We start from the raw sequence: 24,370 nt of genomic DNA on the forward strand, positions 1-24,370 counted from the left end.
TTCCCCAGCGATGACCCTCTGACGCTCAAGTCAAATCTCCGGCAGAAAAAGTAGAGCGAAGAACAAATGAGAACTGTAGCTACAGTGAATAAGTGAGCATACTTCCGTCGAAGTTTGGGGATCTTTATATAGGGCTCCCCAGAGGTGCGTGCACGCTCCCCGAGACGTGCACGCTCCTCAAAGCATAACTGGAATGGATGTGCTAGAAAATCGTGCAGGACGCCATGCTTTAATAGCACGAGCATATCTCTGACATAACAGTGGAAGTTTCCCCTGTACGATTCTCTTATGACCATTCTGCCGGCCATGCCTTTTGTCGGCGGCACTGGTTCGTAGGAAGATATCGCCAACTGCTCCCTTTGTCCTTTATCAGGTCAAGCGTAGGAACCGCTCGGCTAGCACCTTTCCCTGACCGGGAGAAGGGACCGCTCGGCTAACGACCTCTCGGTAGGTCAGATCGATTCGGATGTTCGTTCGGCCGCTGATTTGATGTCCGACTCCGCCCTATCGAGCGAGGGAGCTTTAGCTGCCGGGTCGATGCTACGTTCCTGGTTAGTCGAGCGGGATGTCTGCTCGGCCTTCGCCTCTTCTCGCTTTGCCTTATGAGCGTCGGAAATTCGGCGCCAGGCCGAGCTGTCGAGATGCCGGGTCGGCTATTCTTCCTACCGCTCGGGAAGATATCTCGCCCGATCGACCACCTACCCTGGGTGTTGACCACTTTGACTTCCTATCGTACGGGCCCCGTCTTACCACCGGATCACTTATGAAATCTAAAATTTAATTATTTTTAACTTATCAAATTTAATGCAACTAGTTTAAACAGGAATTACTACTACCATCTATTTAAGCATAGGATTAGATCGTAATCATCTCATTTTTTTTCTCACTTGGATGACACGGTGATGGTGTAAAGGGGTGTTGGGGTGGTGGGGACGCTGAGGAGAGTCAATTGCTACATCTCCTACTCATTTAGTTGCTATTCATGGCCCATTTTGATAATAAAGGGAACTATGATGATAAAAAAAGATGGTATCAACAATTCATGCGACCTTTATAGTACTACGGAGTTTCTTGGTTAGGGTTGCAGCCTCGGGACGACGGCTCTACTTTGCATGATGATCACAGCCTCTGAGACAGAGATTGACACGTGGGATAGGAACCCATTGACCCCCTCGAAAGTGAACTCTTCGATGAAGACTAGATATTTTTTAGGAAACAAATAAAGTGGCTCAGAATATTTTTTCCTCAACAATGAAGAGGGTTATTATAGAAAAAGAGAATGAGGAAGAAATTCGATTTGGTCAATAAAAAATGAATATGCATGCATTTTGGGTAATAAACAAAAGTTATGTGTGCCGTTTGGGAAATTGCCGTAGTTAAATAGATTGCCTAACTATTTTTTTTCTTTTTTTTTCCTAAAATAGGCTCTAAATTATTAACCATATATACCCGAAGTGGGAAAAAAAAAATCCGATTTTACTCCTCTTGTAGAGTTGTAAAATCAAATTTCAACAATATGTTAATTAATCCCTTTGTAGCAACGATATGTTAATACCGATCAGTAAATCCGGTTCATAGTGGTCCTACATCAATTAGCCAATAGTTGGAGTTGGGTAAGAGAGTAAGTAAGAAAGAGGCGTTGGCGAAAGAATTCAAGAAGGCCCAATTTAACTCATCAGGTACGTCTCCCTGGAATGGTTTATCCCGATCCAAACCCTAACCGGAGGATCGTACCGGAGGATGAATCCGTTCGCTTCTCGAGTTCCATTTTCTTTTCGTTTTCCTTTCCCCATGGCTCATCCTAATCCAAACCCTAACCGTTGCCCTTGAAATTCCACCTTCGAGCGAAGAGAGGCGTTAGCGGGAGGGCCTCCAGCATTAGGCATGGAGGACTACGCACGCGATCTTAGAGCCGCGGGGGACCGCCCTCCTCGGCCTGCTGCGTCGGCGCCCCTGATCATGGAGCGGTTCCATGCCTTGCTCCGGGAGAGGCAGGAAGAGCTGATGGAAGCTACTGGAGAGGACCCGCCCCCGCCTCCTTCAGCAGATGACGTGGTGCGATGCTACGAGGACGTTCTCTCAGAGCTTACCTTCAACTCGAAGCCCATCATCACGGAACTGACAATGATTGCGGGGCAGAAAATTCATTTTGCCAAGGAGATAGCGGAAGCTATATGCACTCGTGTTCTTGTGGTGTGGTTTCTGTTCTACTTTGTATTTGTTTTTTTTTTTTTTGAGTTTAGAACTCCTACTGAGGCCTAAGTAATTATGGAATGCATTGATAGTTCATTTGGCATGGTCCTTTCTTGATTTTTTTGGTTATAATATGAAGGGAAATGTAACCTTGTCTCAACTATTAAAAATATCAGTGAATGTTTGATATCCAGAAATTCTTGGCCATTTATTCATATTTCATGGCATATCGAACATGGTTTATCTGTTTCACTTAAGTCTACCACTGTGCTCTTTAAACACAAAGGAATTTATACTTGTTCATTACGTGCAGGTCCCAACGGAGCAAAAATTACCTTCCTTATACCTTATTGATAGCATTGTGAAGAACATAGGACGTGATTATGTGAAAATTTTTGCTACACAGCTTCCTAAGGTGAGCATCATGGTGACTTGACATTCTTGCTCCGTGATCACCATTTTTATTTAAGATTGTGATAAATTGAAATGAAAATTATGATTTGGTGATAAATGAATTGTCGCACATAAGATGTAACATCTGTGTGTTTGTTCCAGTTTTCTTGCCCACTGATTCTGTGCGAAGACCCTCTTTCATATGTATTTTCTTGTAAACTATACTGTGAAACTTAGCTATTGCTTGCTTACATTAAGTGATGAACATGAAATAGAAATGTTTTTTTTTAATTTAACGTGGATATTATATCTTTATTGAAGGTGTATTGTGTTGCATACAAGCGAGTTGATTCTTCGCAGCATCTGTCTATGCGCCACCTTTTTGGGACCTGGTCACAAGTCTTCCCATCTTCTGTACTTCAGAAAATAGAGGATGAGCTCCAGTTTTCTCCATCTGACAATCAAAGACCAATGATAAGCAACAAGCCAATGAAATCCCCATCACCTCGCCCTTCTCATGGTATTCATGTAAATCCAAAGTACTTGGAAGCGCGACAACAACAATCTGCTGTAAGATTAATTACTTAGTTACATTTCTATCCATGTCCTTGTCTGTAACATTTGCTGACTCAATTTGTTTCTATGTTTAAGTACACAACTTTTTTTAGCATCCAGATGACGTCCTTTTACTTTCTTTGTTATGTTCCATGCATCTTATCTAAATGTTCTTGTCTAGGTGCATGTCAATGTTGTCTAATTGACATCCATATCGTTGATCATTTTGGTGATTTTGCAATCCTGAGTTGTATTGTTGTGAATCATAAATTTCATGTAAAAATATAAATAAATAAAAATATTCTGCTGTATTAATGATGCATATGAATATCTTATTCATACAAAAGCACATGGTTACGAGTATCAAAGTGTAAAGTGTAAAAAACTAAAGACATTGCTAGTCTAATATCACTCAAACTTGTAGTTATCTTCTGAAATATATGAAAAAAGTAACATAAAGACATATATGTATCACATTATGATAGTCAATATTGTGATCTGGATTTAAGGATCTTATGGTCTTACAAACTAGATTGGCCTAAATGGTCTAGTTTCCAACTAGGATCTGGATTTGGCTAGGATATTGTGGACCCACAAATTCTATGTTTGCTTACCATTCCTACATTGGGTTTTGCCGTTTTGATCTCAACAACCTTGACAATCACGGTTTATTAAAACTCAATAAACCATACCAAAGACAATATAGTAATTTGGAAGCACTCACCTATGAAATTGGAAGCTTTTCCCATGTGCCACCATGTTAATGCCTTGATTACGTGCTCAACTAAGGAAGGTCAGTAGGTCATGGATTAAATTTTCTTTAGTCTTTATAGAGGACATGCACAACCAGGTGATGACAGTGGGTTTAGTGACTGCATTTTTGTGTAGTACCCTATCCGTAACCGAGTAAATTTCCGCTACCCAAATTGGTTTACTTACATACGATAAGCAGTTATTTGGACCTGTGGGTACTGGACTTAAATGGGTAAAATATGTGAACACCCACCCATAGCTACAATTTCAAGTAAACCTGAACTTGACCCAAATCAAAATTTCAAGTGGCGTAACTGGGTACTTGAAGCCAACTTGAATGGATAGGGTACCCTTGGAATTGTGTACCCGTTGGCATCCTTATGCTCACAGAGAACATGCTTGCTCTTTGGCTTAGGTTGCTGAGGTTGAGGATGAGGTCTGAGGTTATGCCGGATGCTGAACTTTCTTGAAGAGCCAAAGATGTTCCAAGATGGAAGATTGGTGCTTGAAGAGATGAAGAGTTATGAAGCACAGCGTTGAATAATAGAAAGCAACAAAGTGAATCTTTTAACCCTAGAAAACTATGGGAGTGATTTTTTCAATTATAGACGAGTTTATGTCCATGTTTTTACACTGTATGTGACTTGTAAATCTGCCAAGTTCATATCAAATTAAACCGTTTTTAACCCACTTTGATTCATCCATTTGTTTTGAATGGTTTAGTGTCTGATTCAAATCAAATTGTGTGATTCTAATAATAAACCCCACAATTTTTATCACCCTTGTACCTTTTCCAATTGCATGATTTTTATTACACCGGTATATTTTACTCCATAAATTATTTCCTGTTTAATAGTCAACTTTGTGTGGAATGATTCAAAAGGAATAACTCGTTTCTTATTCTTACATTGGTATCATTCAAGCCACAATGCCCTAATCACTCGGAACTAGCATTGAAATGCTCACAACATTTCAGCATTTGAAGGTGCGTTCAACACTTTTTTAGGAAACTGCATAATATGAGAAATTTGTTTTGGACAACAATCCTTGTGAAATTACTTTCAGCACTTCTTTAGGAAACTACAGAATGTAAGGAATTCATTTTGGAGAATAATCCTTATGAAATTACTTGTCTAATACTTAGATGCAACTTCATATAAATCACATCCAAGATAACTGAGTTTGAAGATCTGTTGGAAGCAACTAATATAAATTTTTACAAATTATATTGGGATAAGGAAGCAATAACATAAACTTGGAGGTCACGGATTCAAGTCTCGGAAACAATCTTTTGCAAAGTAGGGTAAGATTGCGTACAATAGGCCCTTCACACTGCATTGGCGGAAGCACGTGCACCGGGCTATCTTTTTTTTATTATTTTAAGGAAGCAATAACAGAAACCCTATAGGCAAAACAGCCTAAAAATGAGGTGCTGACCATCGTTCACCATAATACTTCATAAGGATGCACTAGACATGTATCATTGAACTATCCTATAAATGTATCTCTTTGAAATCATCGGAAAATGTTAGATAATTGGTAAATCATCCCCTTTTGGTCACTTGATCTAGAAGTTATATTATCACTAAAGAAATTAGATTGTTTTTTTATCCCTCAGTTTTTTGGTGTTGATATTATTTGTAATTTTTTTTTGTCCATTATTTCCTTCAGCTGATTTTTGTCACAATACAGATACATGCAGTGGACACAAGTAACCGTACACAGGTGTCTGATCTTCAAGTTGAACACTTGGAAGGACGTGTTTCAGAAAATTCTGATGGATGGTCTGGGGAAACTCATAAATTTCATGTGTGGTTCACCTCCTACATTGTCATTATTTGTTCTAGCCTATTAAAGGGGAAACTTTGTTATATTACTATTTTAATATGGATTAACTTTTTGGTGAAATTGAAGATTAGAGTTCAACAATTATCTTTATTTAACATATGTTTTATCTCCCTTCTCGATTGATTTTACTGAGCCTAGGTGAACTTTCAGAAGCCATATAATAACTACAACAAATAGTAATCTCTTAGTCTTGGGAAATGATAATCTGGACATGCATTTCTAGATAAGTATAGGAAGGTTCTGTAGTTCTTTAGATAGGAAGGCGTATAGGAAGGCTGTTTAAGTTGATGTCCAAAGGATATCTGGAAGGAAGATGACAGAAGAGCAGGGTCCCAAAGCAAATGCATTCCCATCTGGGCAAGAGCAAAGAAAGAAAGGGCAGGGGAAGTTGTGAGGCAGGGAGTAGATACTCCAGTTAGGCGATGTGAAATAATGACATGTGCACATCAAAAAGAGGAAGACCAAAAAAGATTTAGTAACAAAAAAACAAGATAAAATTTATTTAAATATAAATGATTATATAAGTAGAGGATAGAGGCGTAGAAAAATTCATATAGACAACTCCACCTAGTGAGATAAGACTTCTTGTTGTGTAAAGAAAGACTATTGTGGTTTTCAATATAGTCATCCCTAAAGAGCTTGTGGTCTTATCTGAATGCAGTCCTTAAAAGTTCTAAGATTTGGAATTCTCATTGTTTTCATATGCTCTTTTAATGTACTTGAACATGTGTTCTTGTAAACCTTTCTACTATAGATAGGAACTCATCACGATTCAATCTTTTGGCAGGGTATACCACAAACAAGACTTCCTACTGGTATACAAGTTTATGGACAGAAACCTATTGCACGCCACAGTGAATATGATTTTGATCAACCTGAATTGCCACTTCAGCACCTTGATACAGAAGGGGAATCAATTGCCAATTTGAAGAATAAAATAGCATTTCCTGGATCTCCTCCAAGAATTGGTCTGAAAAGACCCATATCACCACCTATTCTGAGATCCCATGTTGATGCTTCAAAGGTGATTGGTGGAAGGGCTTCTTCATCTCGTTCTGGTGGATATGCTTCAGGAAGAGTCAGTGACGCGAGTGGTTGGATGGATAGGAAAAGACTATCGAGTGAAGATCCCCGGCTTTACAACTTAAGTAATGGCTACGTTAAACAGAATCCTAGAGACTTGATTGATGCATATGGAAATCCTAGAGGAAGAGTATCTGCTCTTGAGAAGTATTCAAAGGTTTGGCACCTTGATATGAATGACATAGCAAGTGAAGCAGCCACGAGAAAATGGAAGAACACTGATGAAGAGGAGTATGTTTGGGAGGATATGAGTCCAACTCTATCTGATCGAAGCAGGAGAAATAGCTTACCAGCATTTGAGCCGAATGCTGGAAACTTTAGCATCAGAAAGGGCTTTTCAAAACCTAATCCTGCACTGTTAGAATCAGATTTTTCAAGGCGTAGTTGGCCTGGCCATGCCCAGCTGTCTCATGCTGATGATCCCTCTTATAATGACGATAGGATTGCTTCCATTGGAGTATGGCCCTTGATCTTTTCTTTTTGTTCTGTTTCCTTTGGTACTTGGTAAAATTGATTATTGGAAAAACTAGTTCCAAGTCATGTATCTTGTATTAATTCTTAACCCTAGTAATTGTGTTGCGAAAATTATTTGCCCCCAAACATAAGTGGGGGAATAGTTAGTTAGCTGACATCTATATGCTGCATTGGTCTACTACCATTGTTAACCTAGGTTGAAGCATTTTGAATTCACGCTCTTAGATCTACCAAGTCACTTATCATAGCTCTTATCAGATTGGTTTGTCATAATCCAAACATGTCTCAGAAAAACTTGCTTTGAAAATGTCTGCAGGTTCCACTCCTACATCCCATTTAATCTTTGTGGCAGAAGTATGCATATGTATGTTGGCAAAAGCATGGGGGCATCCTTAGCATCTGGTTCCCAAGAATATGGATGCATGGATGAAAATTCGGATATGGCTTTTTTCTAAAATTAAATACAAATTGCTCTTTGAACAGTTGCTTAATAGGAATACACACTTTAATTAGGCTGTTCACATTTTTTGAGGTATAGCTTGTGGTTTATTTGCTTGGGTTGTGATTAAGAATTGATCTGTTTGAAAATTTCTAAACCTTCAAGTATTCTGTCTATTAAGGTAGAAGATGCTTGGGCAATTTCTAATTGCCTCTTGTTTCCTGTACTATATTATTCAGGAACAAACAGGAATAGTTTATTTAAATTTCTACTATAACTTGTGCAGATTGAGACACTTATTCCAACTGATAAACCTTGAAATATCAAAATTTCTTGTCATTTTTATTGTTACCAATAGATGCTATGCTCCTTTACTTTTTTCACTAGTTATTGTTGATAATGAATTTAAGTATTTTAATTGACTATGTTGGGTTTGTATCTATTGCAGTTCCAACATGGACTAGTGAAATCTACAATAGCTTATGCAGAATGAGACACTAATTCCGACTGATAAACCTTCAATATTTAATTTCTTGTCATTATTATCGCTATCAATTAATAGCAATGCTCCTTTAGTTTTTTCACTTGTTATTTATTCACTATTTTTGTTGACTGGTTTGGGTTTGTGTCTGTTGCAGTCCCAACCTGGATTAGTGAAATCTCGGGATGCTACGATAAATCAGATGGACATGTTGCCTCATTATCAGGAGTCCAACCATATTCGAGATGGTGGGAAATTGAATTACATGTTACCACCACCTTCACAGCAGAACCTGAGCCCTAGGTCACGAAGCAAGGTTGCTGAAATGCTTCCTCTTGCTGCAAGAGGGCTGACACCGATGAGTGGTCAGAGACTTCTTATTCCAAATGACACCTTGCCTGATATTGAATTTCCAATGCTCAGATCATCAAATGATCATGCTGATTCCTTTAAAATAGATAATTCTATCATAGATAGGCATTCAGTCCAACGACCATATTCACCTGCTCCAACAGTCTTGACTTCTGGTCATATATCACAGCCCCTGCCTTTGCTTCCTATATCGCAAAATCAAAGTCCAAACAGAAGTTCACTTGATGTTCCAGAACCTAATAGGCCAACACTGATTCAAGGATCCCACTCATCTGTGCCCCAGCAGCAATATGACCTAGCTGACAGTAAGGACTCAGATCCATTTAGGGTGCTTACTTTGCGTTACCAACCTCCTGGTGTACCCCATCTGAGTCAGCAAGGTAAGGAAAAGGGTTTCCCTATACCTCTACAGTCTCAGGGTACATACCTAAATGTTCTTCCACCTGGGCAAGCTAATGCTTCTTCTTACTCAGTTGGCCAGCCCTTGAAGTTGTTACCAACACTAGGTCATGGGGTTGCTAAGGCTTCTGCTTTTCCATTTTCTAAAACATATAGTGCATCTGATGCATCTTTACATGCTAGGGGTGGCCTTCTACCTCCTTTGCCTCGTGGACCACCTCCTGCCTCGTCTCAAGCCGGACCTATATCTCAAAGTATAAGTTCCTCAATGTCAAGTTCTCCTGCTAGTGCATTTTCAGGCCTTATCAACAGTCTCATGGCACAGGGGTTAATATCATTGAATTCAAATTCTCAACCTCAGGTACTTCAAACTCTTAGTAACGTCTTTTTCTCTTATTAGATGTGCAACTTCTTTTTTGTTGGAAAATGATATTACATTTTTCATCTCTTTAGTGTAACTTTGTAGGATTCTTTGGGTGTTGAGTTTAATCTGGACCTTCTGAAGGTGAGACATGAGTCTGCAATCAATTCCTTGTATGGTGAACTTCCGAGACAATGCACAACATGTGGTTTGCGTTTCAAGTGCCAAGAAGACCATAGTAGCCACATGGATTGGCATGTAACTAAGAATCGAATATCAAGGAATCGTAAACAAAAACCCTCTCGGAAGTGGTTTGTGAGTGCAAAAGAATGGCTTAGTGGTGCAGAAATACTGGGAAATGATGTCATTCCTGGGTTTCTTCCTGTTGAGTCGGTTGCAGAGAAGAAGGAAGAAAAAGAGATGGCAGTTCCTGCAGACGAAAATCAGAATGTTTGTGCGTTATGTGGGGAGCCCTTTGAGGATTTCTACAGTGATGAGACAGAGGAATGGATGTATAAAGGGGCTGTGTATTTGAATGCCCCAGATGGATATATTGAAGGATTAGATAGGTCTCAACTGGGTCCTATTGTCCATGCTAAGTGCAGATCTGAGTCTAATGAATCTGGACAATCATAGAGGGTAAGTTTTTTTTTTTTGTTTTATTTTGACATTATATTATTATAGTGCTCTATATCAATAATGAAGGATAATGAGCACTGGAATTTTATTCCATCTGCCTTTTTTTTTTTGAGATTCTAGATGATTATGTGTGCTCCTAGATGTCTATAAAGCTTACTGTATAGATTTCACGAACACACTAAGTTTTAAAGACCAGATTCTCACTTTACTTCCCTATGCTTTGTGCGAAACCAAAAGATGTTGAGTAAAGGTACATATAGTTGTCCTAATAAGCTTAACAGCACTTGTGCTAGACCAAAGAATGACATCAATTCTACTTGAAGATATGTTTTTTTTTTATATGGGGAAGTAAATATACAAAAGTCAAGGAGTGTTGTTAAGCAAACCATACACCAATGACTAAAACACCCAGGAGGAAGTAGGATTTGCTTCAAATACATCCCTTAGCAAAACTTTTAGGCAAAAAATCAGGGAACTAAGGATTACCTTGTCTGTATATTTGTTATAGTTCCTTGCACAACGAACATAGCAAAATACTGCTTCTACTTCAGTTACAAATTGTTTTTCTTTTGCACTTTTCAAAAAATCTTCAATGTGATGGCCCGTGTCACGTTTATTAGGTGTTTTAATTGCATATACTTTGTTTTTCAGTTGTTATGGAATAGATCTGTATATTTGTATTATTGAAAATTGGCTTGGTTTATGAATATATATTTTGGCATCCAATGTGTGTTTGTAGTTGTCTGAAAATGAATCATACGAACTCATGTCATTATGGATGGAAGTTATTTTGATGTTCCTTTCATAGTAGGGTTTAAATTTCATACTGCAAACCTTAATATGGTTGAATTTTACTAGTCCTGTTAGGTGCATGAACTGCCAATTTCAGATAGTTTGCAGTAAAGAATGTTTTTTATGATGGTGCAACCGTGCAAGTGGTATACAAGATTTAGTATCACATAGGCGGTTATCATCATCAAGCCATGTTTGTGCCAACTAATTCCGGTAGGCTGTAGTATGGGTGTGGTATAATCTTTTAAAAAAAATTATTTTAGATCATTTCATTGTTGATATGGTTGGGCCAGAAGTCGGAAGGGATTGAGAGATCTGAATGTTGCAGAGTTTCTTTGGGGATAAAGTCCATGTAACTGGCTATAAACAGTTGTTGCAAACATGGTATGTTGATGACGAATAATTGTTCTGGTGCATCAGACAGAGTACTGGTCTGACAGATCATTTGGATCTGCATTAAACCATTTTTGGAATGCTGCTTTGAACCACTAATACTTATTGAACTTATTGTTTTTCTCTCGCTATAATGAATTTGAATTTTGATTTATTTCTCCTGGTAGGATGCAACTATTTGAATATATCATACTAGACTTCCTTTTTCTCATTATTTCTTTTGGTTTGCTGATGTTTGTACTTGGCTGTTGATTAACATGTATGCTGCTTGTAGATAAAACATGGGAGGTTGTTTCTGATTTATCACATGTTTTTTTGTGTAAATATTCATTGTGAATTATTTGAATCTGTTTCTCAAGAGGGGCATTTATTGTTTAGCCTCTTGGATTGATTTAGTAATTAACTGGATAACAGATGGTTGAGATCAGTTTTTTTCCTTGAAAGTTTGCTGTGTGAAAGTTAGGACTTCTCAGATTGGATCAAGCGAATGATTTATGCTTTATTATGTTATTGATCGACAGTCATCCAACTGACGTGACACCATTTATTGCATCAAGCAGGGAAATTAACCCTCTGTTATCGGATCACAAGATTGCAACAGCAGAATAATTTTACCCTGCAAAATCACTCGGAGATCCAGGTCAACATGGTAGGGAAAGTTTCATCCTTTTTCCTCGTAATGATCAAGCCTACCTACCATCCTGTACATGTAAAGTTAAACTTGTGTAACTTTTAGCAATATCTGAGATTCATCCTCCTTTCTTTTTTAATTTCTCCTACTTGTTTTTACTCTTTATGTTGAGCTTTTAGAATTAATATTATGAATGTTGGCATCGACTGTGTAGCAATTCAACGAGAGATTTATTTCAAAGATTGATATCTGCATTGATGTAAGTTCACCTTTTTTTTTTCCTACTCTTTTGGCTTCTACTATCCACTTTTGCAGGGAGGTTATGCAATGTCCTTACGCATTAAGGGTAAACAATTCCTAGAATTGGTAGGTTCGGAGCCTCTAGTTTCAAGGAATGATACGTACAAAGGTGTTTGCAATAGCTGCAGCAATGGAACAGCTCTTCTAATATTATATTTACATTCCATCTTTTTATTTCATGAATTTAAAGTGAAGCGGCTGCTACTTTTATTCATTTCAATTCTCGTGTGTTATGAGAAGTTGTAATATCTGTGAACACTGTTCCTGAACTCTTGCTCCATGTGCAATGGGCAGATCATTGTGATTGAGCCAACCAGTGAAACTTGTGTGTGTGATGATAGGTCCTTTTTTTCTACGACCATTTCATACGAGTTGCTGTTGTTAATTTGATTATATATATAGGTATATATTCCAAAAAAGTTAAAGCAAAATGACAAACTACAGAACAGTATCAGACTATGTGCATATTTCTCGTGAGCGCATTTTTATGTCAAATAAATTACTTGTGTTTTTTCTCGCCCTTTCTTCAATGACGTTTAGCGCTTTAACGATGAGTAAATAATAATTTTTAAGTCTGTTGCAGGTGTTATCATTTTTTTTAAGAAAATATTGTTTTACAAATTATTCAGCTCAGATAGTTTAAACCGTATATATAATTTAGAATTGTCTATTTCTTAGGCATGCAGTTTTCAAGCACAAGATTTGTCGTTTATGTTGGAACACACTACCTAATTCATTTGATGGATAGAAAAGAATGACCTAACTTAACTCGAGGCGCATGATTTTTCTTATTAAATCTATATACGTCATGCCCATTATATTTAATCAAATGATTTTCCAATTGTATATTAATATTTGATCGAAACAAAAGTATCGTTTGTTGAATTTTATATTAATTTGATAGGCTCTTTTTAAAGCCAAATAAAAAAAAACCATTCATAGTTAGTAATTTAAAACGCTTTCTAGAAGTAGTTTGAGGGAAAATTAGAGAAATGGACAAATATTGTTTGACTAAATAGATATGTGGTAATTGTCAATGTATATTGATCGTACATGTGTATTTTACAAATGTTATATTTTTGGACAATTATAAATATTGTGAAATATAAAACTCCTAGATAAACCAATTAACAATACTATATGGGTGTGAAAATTAATAAAATATACATTAGATGATGACTGACAAGGATATACGTAGGATGTTATGGTGGTTTAATTTAGCTCAACTTCCATTTCCCAATCTTTGACCCCTACTACTTAAGACTTATTCATAGTTTAATTTTTTTTGTGATATAATTCATCTTATTATTTGTTGAACTTAGTAATTTTATTATTTTGCCTCTAATATATTTTTATTTTGCTATCCTTCACTCTAAGTTAAGTTTCACATTCTTAATAGTCATTTTTAATGTGTGCCAGGTGTGAATTGCAGAGCTATATTTTTGCTCTCCAATTATTTGCGTTGAAATCACGTAAGGAGAAAAAAAAAATCGAAAGAGAAAGCACTTGAAATATCTTTATAGATCCATTTTACCCATATTATTATTATTATTATCATTATTATTATTTTATTTCCATTAAAAAAATGGACAAAATCAATTATCAAGTGTGTCTTCTGGTCCCAACACAATTAAAAAAATGTTGGCTATGAAGTCCTCTCTAGACAAACTTTAAACTAGGTCAAAATGTAAGTAGATGATATCGGTTCATAACAACATCAAAATTAAGCTCAACAAAATTGACAAATTTGGTTAAATAATCACATTTGTTAATGAATTGAGAGATAAAGTAATTAGTTAAATAATCACATTTGTTAAATAATTGAGAGATTAAATTTAAATGATGAATGAATGGACCAAGATGCCACGACTAGTGGTCCCCATTCGTCTCTTGGCTCGTGCCTTTTTAGATATCCTGCCTCTCAACGGCTCGAACCACCCCAACAAACCGCAGCTTCCTATGTCTCATTCCCCGCGCACCGGGACCCACTTCCAGTCAAGCCAAACTTCCAATCCTCACGTGAGTAACCAAGCGGGTAGGCATGCTGAATGAAAGTGGAGCCTGTCGGTGTCAGATCGACCTGCACCGTACGATCTTACATTACCGAACACGCGTCTGCTGCTGGGAGCGGTAGTGTGAATATCTGTGCGCGGTGGGGACCGTCACGTGGCGGTGGAGGAAAGGGATCAGCCGGTGAATCGAGATAGCGTTTGGAACCCTTTTTAAAACGGGTTTCGAACGAGAAACTCCCTCATCCCTCCTCCGTCTCTTTCTATTTTATTTTATTTTTTTTCTCGGCGATCAGGCGGCGACGGCCGGAGGAGAGATGGCCTGGTGGGCTCGAATGGTCTCTCCGGCGAGGCGAGTATGTGACGGCGTCGCCTTCCGCTTCGGGCTTCGCAAATCCGGTGAGAGTTCTTCCCCGATCCCCAACCCGACGCGACGACGTCGTCGGAGGAGTTAACTCTTCTCGATCTCGTTCCTCCTCTTGATTTCCCGCAGGGTTGATGAGGCTGAGGAGGGAGGTGCGCACGTGCGAGTACGAGGACGTGCGCGTGATGTGGGAGCTGCTGACGGAATCCGCGCGGGCCGGGTCGTACCGCCCGGCGACGACGGCGGCGGAGGAGCCGACGAGGAGGAAGAGTCGACGGAGCAACGGGAGGCAAGGTTGGGCCCTACTTTTTTGCTTCTGCCGAAGGTTCTAGAATCGCATAGCCACTGTCCATTAACCTGCTTCCTTTTCTTCATTTGGGATTTTGTAAATACCATGAGCTTCAGATGGCTTGTTATATATTATGCCTTTTTTCTTCTCGGACTCTAAAGAACTCCTTATTACCTACCTACCTGCTTGTAGCTAATCTCAGATCAATTGGTTTAGTTTATTATGTGTGTGTGTGTGTTTTTTTTTCACTCATTATTGTTATTATTATTATTATTTTTATAAAAAAAAAAAAGAGAAATGATATGGATGATTGAGATGTGGTATATCAGAATCAGATGGCTTATATTATAGGTTTATTCCATGTGGCTAGAACATTTGCAATGCAGCTAGAGCATTTTGCTTGAAGTCTCTACTCTTTCATTTTTTATTTTTCTAAAGAAAGGTCGTCGGCAACGAGTATAAAATAGTGGTCCTTAGCTTTCACATCTCATTTTTAAAAATAAGATCATTCAATTCAATGATTAATTTTGAAATTGGAAATCATATGGAATTCTAGTTGAAATCAGCTTCGTTTGTTAGCCGTTTATTTTGAAATCTAGTATATTAGTTGTAATAGGAAAATATGATGAAAACGGTTCGCCAAAAACTGCTTGATTTGTCTGACTATTTTGGTGGCATCTCGAGAACCAGGCCGCCCTGTTTTGCTTGTCCACTTCGCACGTCGCGTGTGGTGGAGTCTTCGTCCAACATCGTGCAGTCCTCGAAGCTCGTCTTGTAATTTAAATATAGCAAATAAATATTTTCTATAATGTTAAAGATGTTATTTGAAAATTTTTATTGTGGTAGAAATATGCCAGAAAACGTTATGTACTATCTTCCCTGATGGGTCGATGCTGACTTTATTAATCTTCTTCTCCAATGCAACTCTCCAATAGAGAATGCATGTGTAGACCGGGCAGTTCTATATTTTTTTATTGTCTTGCTCAATTCCACCTTAAATATATAATTTGTTATATATTTTATTGTCCAGTTTCCAATACGACCACGTAAGAAATAAAATAAGAATGTTTGGGAGTTTCTTTTCTGCCCCCAACCTGCCCCACTTCTTATATTGATCGAAAATAAAATTAAAAAAATTACTTTTATCCCATTATCGTCCATAAGTCATTATATATTCTTACTTTATTATAGTGACAAACCGTAAGCACTAATCAAATTAAGCTAATGCATTTATTCACCTAAATTGGTTTGTGGCCCAATAGAAAATAATATATTTTGAAAAGCTTTGATATAATCAACCATTGTACATAAGCCATTTTTGTGTTATTGAGAGAGGCGCGCGACATTGTGTTGTGCACCATGTGAAGCTCGCCTTTGTGAGTGAGAAGAAAAAACACATTTTACAAGTATGAGAAGAATGAATCTAATGATGAAAAAACATCTAAAACAATTCGATGTCTAAAATGATGCAAAGAAATATCATTCTTTCTTGATTATGACACATCCAAACAAGAACAGCAGGAAATCCTCTATGAGGAATAACCTGTTCGAAAAGCGTCTAACCTTGTTAAAATGTTGCTGTCTTGGTTCTACCTGGAAGCGATTCAATCCAAACATTAGTTTCTTCGGTATTGGAGCAGAATCAGCATGCTTCTCTTAAGAAAATTCTTGCAACAAGAGCATCTCAAACACACTATCCCTTTTGCCGATCTCTACTCTTATGATCACACCTCTGATCTGATGCCACTTCAATCTTGTGTGGCTTCTCCAAGGCATTAATTATTTCCTTTCCTCAGGAATAAGTGGGCCAACTAAGAACCTTTATCTTCTTTTCATGTTTCTAGATCATCTTTATAAGTGACAAGATTATAACATTCTTCGCATGATCTTCTTTCGGTATTGTTAAATTTATGAATTGGCAGTATTCCAACGGTGTTATGATGATGAGCTATCATCATCCTCTGAGCCTCTTCTCCATTCATATCTTTGGAGGACTGGTTGACAAGTACTTGCAGGTATTGAGAAGGATCTAGCTGATCCAATCATTGTCCTCTCATGTAATCTATTCACCTCCTTGCATACACCGTCAAGCATAGAGAGGAAGTCCCTCACGACCATGAAGATCCTAAGTGGGTGGGATTCTTCCTTTGTTGCATCGCCGTGGAAGTACTCTGTAGTTTCCTTAACTAAGTTCATTGCCTTTTTCTCGTCTCCCTTAACAAAGCCAATCTCCCTTTCGGACTGTGGAACAAATATCCTCATCGTTTCAAAAAATTTCATGCCTTGTGTGCATGACTTCTCAAGGTGTAGAACGGACTTTACCTTCTCAAGCCCAATTTCTAGCTTCGACGCATAACTGCTTAGCACATCCGAGTCCATTCCAGCTGCCTTCCTGACATTGCTAAGCTCACTACTCAGCTCAGCCACCACTTTCAAGTCTTGATTCTTAAACTGACCTTCAGCAATATTAGAAGAATCATTTGCAGTAGATTCACTACTTGATCCTTCTAAACGAACAATCTCTCGCACAACAAAATGCAGAAGTGTGGTCTTTCCATCGGTCCCTCTTACATCAGCAAGTTTTAGAAGAGTATCGAGCTTGAAGGCCATCGCTTGACCTCGGTTGGTGCCCACATTCATCCTGTTTCCAGTCCTCAGAACGGCTTCCAGGAGCTTAAGGAATAGCCTACTGCTTCTTAGATCTTCACAAGCTGCCTGTAGACAGTTTGAGGGAAAAATGAAACTAGGTAATATAGGACACATTATCATAGGAAAATTACAAATCCCTGTGAAGCAACACAATACTTATGGTTAACTTTTTAACATCATAATCAGAGTAACTCTACCAAAACTAGATGCAGATCAAGGACCATTTGGAAAACTTTTAGGTAGATACAATAAGTTGGGTTGTTAAAATGCACTGAACCACTGACTTGGTAGACAGCAATAGGATGAAACATGAAAACCTTAAACCAGTAATGCAAGTTTGAATATTGAAATAAAAGGAAAATAATTCTAAAGAAGAGGGATAACATACATTAAATATTCCCAAGAAATGATAGTTGTACTAATCAAGGAAATTCTATTGTGATAGAATGATGAAGCTGAGAGTTTTACCTCTAATGTTCCATAACATTGTTTCAGATATTTAACTTCAGACTCAAAATTAGCTCTATACAGCATTGCATCAATCCTTCTGAAAGCAAATGGTATGTCCAAAATTGTTTTCAGAAAGCTCTCTGCTGAACCTAATTCTGTTACATCACCCGTATAATTATGTAGTTTTAGTTCTTCCTCCTTAGTAGGCGCCATCTTCACTAAAGTTTCTAAAATCGCAGCTCCTAAACAATCAATGTTACCTGTTCCAATTATCATCCATAAGCAATTAGGAACTTGGTGATGACTTTGAAAATAACCATCATAAAAGATGCAAGCTATAGCTGACAGAAACAGAAGTTCTATTTTATTTTATTTTATTTTTTTAAAAGAAAATGGCAGTAGAAGTATAGCGAATTAGGATAACACTGTGTCGATATGGATTATGAAGTAAATAAATAACATAAATTAGGTTAAGAATAAAACTGCAAATATTAGAGTTCTTACCATCCAAAAGTGCCCTGGAGATCTCATCTCTTGTCACATTCAGAGCCCTCAAAAGTATTGCGATGTTCTGCGATCTTTTAGGGTCCAACAATCTGTTCTCTTGCTTGGAAGGCATGATTCCCTGTTTTCTTCCCGTATCTTTGGGAAGAGCACTTGTGGCATTGTTGACAAATAGACTCTCGATCACATCCTCATTCAACCTGAGAATTCAAAGGAATCATATCAAGGTCATGCATTAGAGGCTTCAGAATGCTGAGTGAAAACTATAAAGAGTAATGCAGGGGAAATCCTACTCAAATGAACTCGATGCCAATTGGTCCCAAACCATTGCTCGATCGGAAGTTGCCCTGACTTTGTCCCAATGAAGGGGCTTCAACTTGGGTTTGGCATCGCACTCCAGATCTTCCACCACGCTGCCGACTTGCAAAGTGCTGCCGTTGCCAAGCTTCCCAGTAGTGAGTGGGTTGAACCTTGAAGCTTCTGCGGGAAGTGGATTTAGCAATCTACGCCTTGACGACGGAGTCATTCTATCTGTAATTGGGCGTTCGGTTTTGGCCATTACTTGATTAATTGACACTCCTGATTGTGGTGGAGGCGGGGGAGGTGGTGGCGGCGGAGGAGTGGTTGTTTGAACTTCAATGGTCTCGTACATCCTGCGAGGAGGAGGAGGAGGAGGAGGAGGAGGAGGAGGAGGTGGTGGTGGTGGTGGAGGTGGTGGTGGTTTTGTAGCGGGCATTGACGGAGGTTGAATTATCGATTTCACATCGGAATTCGAATAAGAGCTAGGTCTCGTTTTGGAGAAAGATCTCCGGGATTGAGTAGAGTCAGTTGGCGGCACGGGCAGTACTTCCACCCCTCCGCTGCTGAGGCTCCACCGCGTGACAGAACTAATCGAGCTGTCGACGGTGGCGGTTGCCCCCGACCGCTGCGTAGTATAATAAGTATCCCCATCGTAGGACAGCCTTTGCGGAGGAACCATTCCCCTCCGTGAGGCCGTCGCGCTCAGCGGCGGTAGCGGCTGGAGCTGGGGGCTCGGGTGATGCATTTCGAACAGTAGCCGCTCCTTCCCCAGCTTCCGGTAAGGGGAAGCATTCACCTCGTCGCTCCGCCGCCTGCCCCCTGCTCCTGCTTCCATCGTGCCGAGGTAGAGGACGTCCGGCGCCATCGCGCGGGGTCTTCCGCCCTCCTGCCGGATGCCGCTGTCGTCGCGGCCGATAAGCCTCCTGGCGTCAGGCGAGGTAGACAACCTCCTCCGGTAAAGGAAGAGCCCCGATAAGAGCAGAACCGCGAGGGCGGCAACGGAGGCGCAGACCGCGGCGGCAACGACCCTTTGGGAGTGGGACCGGGCCGGAGCGACAGCCGCGGGAGGGGAGGGAGTACTCCCAGATGTGAAGCCGATCGAGTCCACCGTCGGTGAGTCAGTAAAATCTTGAACGATTGGCGGCGGGGGCGGGGTCCACTGGATGGGATACAGAGGCTGGTGAAGGCCCCTCCGGGCATCGCCGTCCGCAGGGACGGCGAAGGAGGAGCAAAAGAGGAGAGCTGCGATCAGTGGCAGTGCCATAGAGGCGAAACCTCTTGAAATCTGTGGGTCGATAGAAGGAGGAGAAAAAGAAGCTTCGGAAATGGCAGCGAGAGAGAATGAACAGATCTGCTTTATTGTTGTTTATTTCCACGGTTATATTTTTTTTATTTTATTTTCCTTCATGAACATGCAGCAACAAGCAAGAATAGGGGAGGCGGGAGAGTGGAGAGCGAGTTGCGTGACATCGACTCAACTAACCTCCCGTCTCGCAATCGTGCACGTGCCGATCCGCCTGGCCCATCAACGGCGTAATACGGCAACAGCGTCCATCAGTAGCCCCCCAGCCTCGATGTATTATTATGCCCAAGTTGAAAGCCAACGTGGAAGATGGAAAGCTAAAGGGATCGGACGGTCGTCATGAGTCGAGGGAAGCATAAAGCAAAAGCAGGGGATCGCTTGGGATTTGGGTCAATCCTGTTTTTTTACTTGCGATTCCGATTCCGACTGGGAATGCGTATTAATCGGTGACAGCTGACGACAGGATCTACACGTGGCTTTCGACCGGTGAATTGATCTGGAATTGTAACTTATTTAAGATTTCATATATAAAATTAACAAAAAGTTAAATAGGAGACTTAATTAAAAAATTATCTAAATCGGAAGCGCCGGTTACTGAGGAGAAGAAAGTGCCTAGCAAAGGTAAAGGTGTCGGATGAGAGCTGCCTCACTTCACCGGCTTTATCCGGTCTTTAATATGCTGAGACGGCGACAACTATCCTAAATAAATAAATAAATAATTTAAAGAAATTTATCGAAATAAATTCTTCATAATTTAGATTTATCAGGCAGATAGTTCTCGAATTACTGAACTGCTGAGCTGTCAATCATTATATATGAATAAATTGGGAAAATACCTAAATTAATTGGACCAAAGTCTGAATACCTAAATTTTAAAAAAAATTGTTAAAAAAACTTTTGATTACTGTGCGCAAGTAAAAGAGTATTTTAGAAATATAAATATATAAGATATTTTTCTTTATAAAATAATATTTTAATAAAAAGCATAAATAATCTAGTTAGGGTATTTAGAAGTGTAAAATGGTGTTAGGTATAAGCTAAAATCAAAATGTATTTTAATATCTAGTGAAATATTACGTTAAAGGAGATTCTGTTAGGGCATGGTGTTAGGACATGCATTGTGCTTGAGGCTAGCTCTTTATTAAAGGAGATTCTGTTAGTGGATTTATGAGAATAATTTATTTGATAAATTAATAACCCATGGAGCAAGAGCAAGATTCAGAATATTGTCAAATTCATTGTGTTAGCATTATTTTACACTTTATTATTTTAATTCATTTTATATTACGCATACAACATGGACATGATCAATCAAATTCACACATTAGCAACATAAGAGTGCTAACAAGCTTAATTATTTATATTTTAAAAGAGAAGTATGTTTTATTGTTCACTCTCCCTTCTAATCGATCCAAATCATCTCCACTTATTTGCAAAATAAAAATTAGCTTCCACTTAAAAAAATTAAAGAAATACACAATGGGTGATCCAAACCATCTCCACGATGAACTTATAGCTTATTTGCAAAATAGCTTCCATTTTAAAAAATAATATACAATGAGTGTAAACAGATTTGTGAAATTGCCTGCAATCAATTTATTTTATTTTATTTTTATCTTTTTTTTTATGAAAATAAATTCTTTTGGATGCCGATGCGGCAATAAAAGGGGCCGACCAAGCACAGGTCAAATACAGAGATAGTAGTCGACATGAAAATCAAAGTCCAGACAGTCAACGTGGTCAACGGTGGTCAACAGTCTCATCCAAGTTGGCTGAACGGAAATCGACTCTAACCGTCGATCGGGCTTGAAGTGTCTAATTTGCCAAGCGACCTGTCTAAAAAGATCGTCCGTCTGGCCAGGAGCACTACGACAAGAACATCAAACGCTCATTACGGATTGGAGGAACGCTAGCGCGATCGGAGCGCTGGTCCGGTAGGGCGGAAACAATTAACTGAGCTAAGGGATTATGGAGAAGAACGACTGAAGTCGACTGAGCGGGGATCCCCTACCGAGCGACTCCCCCTCTTGGCCAAACAGTGGGACCCCTTTCATATCTCTTAATATTCCATTGGGAGATAATGTCGTTGACAGCAGGGCATAATCAACGAGTGGATCGTACGACGGAAGCTTCTACTGTTTCATTAAGGATTTGCATGCCCTGTTAAGGTATAGTGTTAGAGACACTTTTCTAACATGTCCTTTTATAGGATAGTTTGGATAACGCGTCTATACCTTAAGGAGCGTGCATGTTGTCCCCTATAGCACTATATAAAGGGGGGGGGGTACATACATCAACGGAGGTATGCGTTATTCATTATTCACGCTTGTGCTTTCACTGTTGCCCTGCTTTCTTCTACTATTCCTGTGACTGACTTGAGCATCAGAGGGCCAACGCCGAGGACCCTTTCCCTGGCCCGACACTAACGTTTCTTGTATTGCAAAGAGGAGCGGAGTCTACACGTGGTCAACCAAGAAGACACATCCCTAGCTTGCCTTTTTCACAAATTTCAGACAGGAACATATTGGCGCTATTTGTGGGAGCATAGCCTGTATCCGAGACGTAGAGATAGATGACGCTGGACGACTCACGACGGTGACACTAACCAAGGAGGAATTAGATATGCTGATACAAGCCAGAGCAGGAAAAATCGCGGAGGAACAACAGCAGCAAGCGCTGGTCGAATGCCAGGTACATGAGCCCGTGAAATCAGCAGTGGGGCAGCAGGCCTGATATAGAGACCGAGCGGAACATGTCTCCGTTCGAGGGTAGAATAAGAAGCTGACTGATACATACGATTATAGATCGGAGGAACGCTAACGCGACCGGAGCGCTGGTCCGGTCGGGCGGAAACAATCAACTAAGCTAAGGGATTACGGAGAAGAACGACTGAGGTCGATTGAGCGGGGATCCCCGACCGAGCGGCTCCCTCTCTTGGCCAAACAGTGGGATATATCTCATATATCTTAATATCCGTTTGGGAGATAATGTCATTGACAACAGGGCATGGTCAACAGGTAGATCGTACGACGGAAGCTTCTATTGTTTCATCAAGAATTTGCATGTCATGTTAAGGTATGACTTCAGAGACACTTTTTTGACATGTCCTTTCATAGGATAGTTTGGAGAACGTGCCTATGCCATGAGGAGCCTGCATGTTGTCCCCTGTAGCACTATATTGTTAGGAACTAGGGCGCTAAACACGTGAAAGCGCAGCGGAAAACATCTAGTTCCTTTCTAGAAGATCCATATGAAAGGAAACCATATACTAAGTACTAATTCTTCTACATGGGAAAGTTATACCTTTGCTGCGTGCCCTTCACAATCTCGACAGCAGCGTTTCTTTAAATGCAGATCTCAGCGCGATCAGTACGTCCACGCCTCTACGGTATCCACACGAACACGTTCTCCGTCTGTCTCACAAACTCACAACTTGGAGAAGAAACAACATTCGTTGTGCTAGCAATTCTACAAGGTTGTTTTTGGCCAAGAGAAGAAAAGGAAGATGAGCAAAACCAAGAAGAGCACACTCACCCAAAAGGTTACTTCATCTATATAAGGTGACTTCACAAAAGGGTTACTTTACCAAATAGGTTATTTCACCAAAAATGTTACTTTACCAAAAAGGTTACTTCACCTAAAAGATTACTTTACCAAAAAGGTTACTTTTACAAATGGCTTTTATATTCATCCAATGAATACGAAATACTTTTGTCTCTTGATCTTCCTTTTGATTAATGATATATTAATCTCTATTAATATTCATTAATCTTAATGGGTTGGATTTAGAATATTGGATTAACTATTAACCCAATAAGCCATTAACCCAATAAACTAATGAGTCTAACCCATTACTTAATAAGTCTAATCCGAATTCATTCGAGTCTAACTCAATATGTATAATTTGGATTAAACTTAACCCCATAATCCATCTCCAAGTCAACGTGTTCTTTGTGTGTGACCCAATAGGCTCTTGTAACGTTGGCAATGTATTTAAAACCATTTTAGATACATAAACAATGAGTGACATCTAGCAATACATCATTACTACCCAAGTGACGAGAAAGTTGAGATCCGACCAAACCTTTCCGTGTCTATTATCTTGTATGACTTGGTCCCTCTATCCTTGATATCTAGGTTGATCAATGAGGCAGAGACCGTGTCATCCTCTTATCAACCTTTGTGTTTCTTGATCTCTAAGTAGACACACTCAATAAAATAAGCTCAATATCTCATATTGACTCATTTGCGCATGGTCATGCTTTCTTGTGTCCTACTAGTCAAGGGGCCCACAGATATCGCTTCCGTCATATGGAAGGGATAGATCCCATCTATTTTTCTCACATCCCTTCGCATAATTCATTGCATACCCAGTGATCGACTTTATTGTCCACCT

General features: G+C 39.4%; 3 protein-coding genes across 5 annotated transcripts; 2 read left to right on the top strand and 1 right to left on the bottom strand.

The window, feature by feature from the left end:
- The first annotated feature begins 1,658 nt into the window (after positions 1-1,658).
- LOC122028716 (polyadenylation and cleavage factor homolog 4-like) lies at positions 1,659-12,060 on the top strand. Of its 3 annotated transcripts, none has more exons than XM_042587577.1 (8): positions 1,661-2,193; positions 2,507-2,608; positions 2,908-3,156; positions 5,587-5,703; positions 6,530-7,282; positions 8,377-9,351; positions 9,457-9,990; positions 11,697-12,060. In XM_042587577.1, exons 1-7 carry the CDS (start codon positions 1,885-1,887, stop codon positions 9,985-9,987), a joined length of 3,036 nt encoding a protein of 1,011 aa, XP_042443511.1. In that variant the 5' UTR covers positions 1,661-1,884; the 3' UTR covers positions 9,988-9,990; positions 11,697-12,060. The 3 variants fall into 3 exon arrangements, with proteins under 3 accessions (XP_042443512.1, XP_042443511.1, XP_042443509.1); XM_042587575.1 differs by having other exon boundaries at positions 1,662-2,193; positions 11,736-12,060; XM_042587578.1 differs by lacking the exon at positions 11,697-12,060 and having other exon boundaries at positions 1,659-2,193; positions 9,444-9,613.
- Positions 12,061-14,323: 2,263 nt separating this feature from the next.
- Positions 14,324-14,991, top strand: LOC122029877. The gene is made up of 2 exons (XM_042589019.1): positions 14,324-14,514; positions 14,609-14,991. Exons 1-2 carry the CDS (start codon positions 14,433-14,435, stop codon positions 14,809-14,811), a joined length of 285 nt encoding a protein of 94 aa, XP_042444953.1. The 5' UTR covers positions 14,324-14,432; the 3' UTR covers positions 14,812-14,991.
- Positions 14,992-16,123: 1,132 nt separating this feature from the next.
- LOC122030294 (formin-like protein 8) lies at positions 16,124-20,029 on the bottom strand. Its single transcript, XM_042589476.1, has 4 exons — positions 18,665-20,029; positions 18,372-18,571; positions 17,886-18,127; positions 16,124-17,483 (listed from the first exon to the last, which is right to left on the bottom strand). The coding sequence occupies exons 1-4, from the start codon at positions 19,933-19,935 to the stop codon at positions 16,704-16,706; spliced, it is 2,493 nt and encodes an 830-aa protein (XP_042445410.1). The 5' UTR covers positions 19,936-20,029; the 3' UTR covers positions 16,124-16,703.
- Between the last annotated feature and the right edge of the window lie 4,341 nt (positions 20,030-24,370).

This window comes from Zingiber officinale, chromosome 10B, assembly GCF_018446385.1.
Source record: "Zingiber officinale cultivar Zhangliang chromosome 10B, Zo_v1.1, whole genome shotgun sequence".
NCBI classification, from domain to species: Eukaryota; Viridiplantae; Streptophyta; class Magnoliopsida; order Zingiberales; family Zingiberaceae; genus Zingiber; species Zingiber officinale.

Excerpts from the sequence above, each read along its gene's own strand:
- LOC122030294 (XM_042589476.1), bottom strand. The coding sequence starts at position 19,935 with ATGGCACTGCCACTGATCGCAGCTCTCCTCTTTTGCTCCTCCTTCGCC. Across the intron at positions 18,128-18,371 it reads CTCCAGGGCACTTTTGGATG|GTAACATTGATTGTTTAGGA; the intron begins GTAAGAACTCTA and ends TAATTGGAACAG. Across the intron at positions 17,484-17,885 it reads AATGTTATGGAACATTAGAG|GCAGCTTGTGAAGATCTAAG; the intron begins GTAAAACTCTCA and ends AACTGTCTACAG.
- LOC122029877 (XM_042589019.1), top strand. The coding sequence starts at position 14,433 with ATGGCCTGGTGGGCTCGAATGGTCTCTCCGGCGAGGCGAGTATGTGAC. Across the intron at positions 14,515-14,608 it reads CTTCGGGCTTCGCAAATCCG|GGTTGATGAGGCTGAGGAGG; the intron begins GTGAGAGTTCTT and ends GATTTCCCGCAG.
- LOC122028716 (XM_042587577.1), top strand. The coding sequence starts at position 1,885 with ATGGAGGACTACGCACGCGATCTTAGAGCCGCGGGGGACCGCCCTCCT. Across the intron at positions 3,157-5,586 it reads CGCGACAACAACAATCTGCT|ATACATGCAGTGGACACAAG; the intron begins GTAAGATTAATT and ends GTCACAATACAG. Across the intron at positions 7,283-8,376 it reads ATAGGATTGCTTCCATTGGA|TCCCAACCTGGATTAGTGAA; the intron begins GTATGGCCCTTG and ends TGTCTGTTGCAG.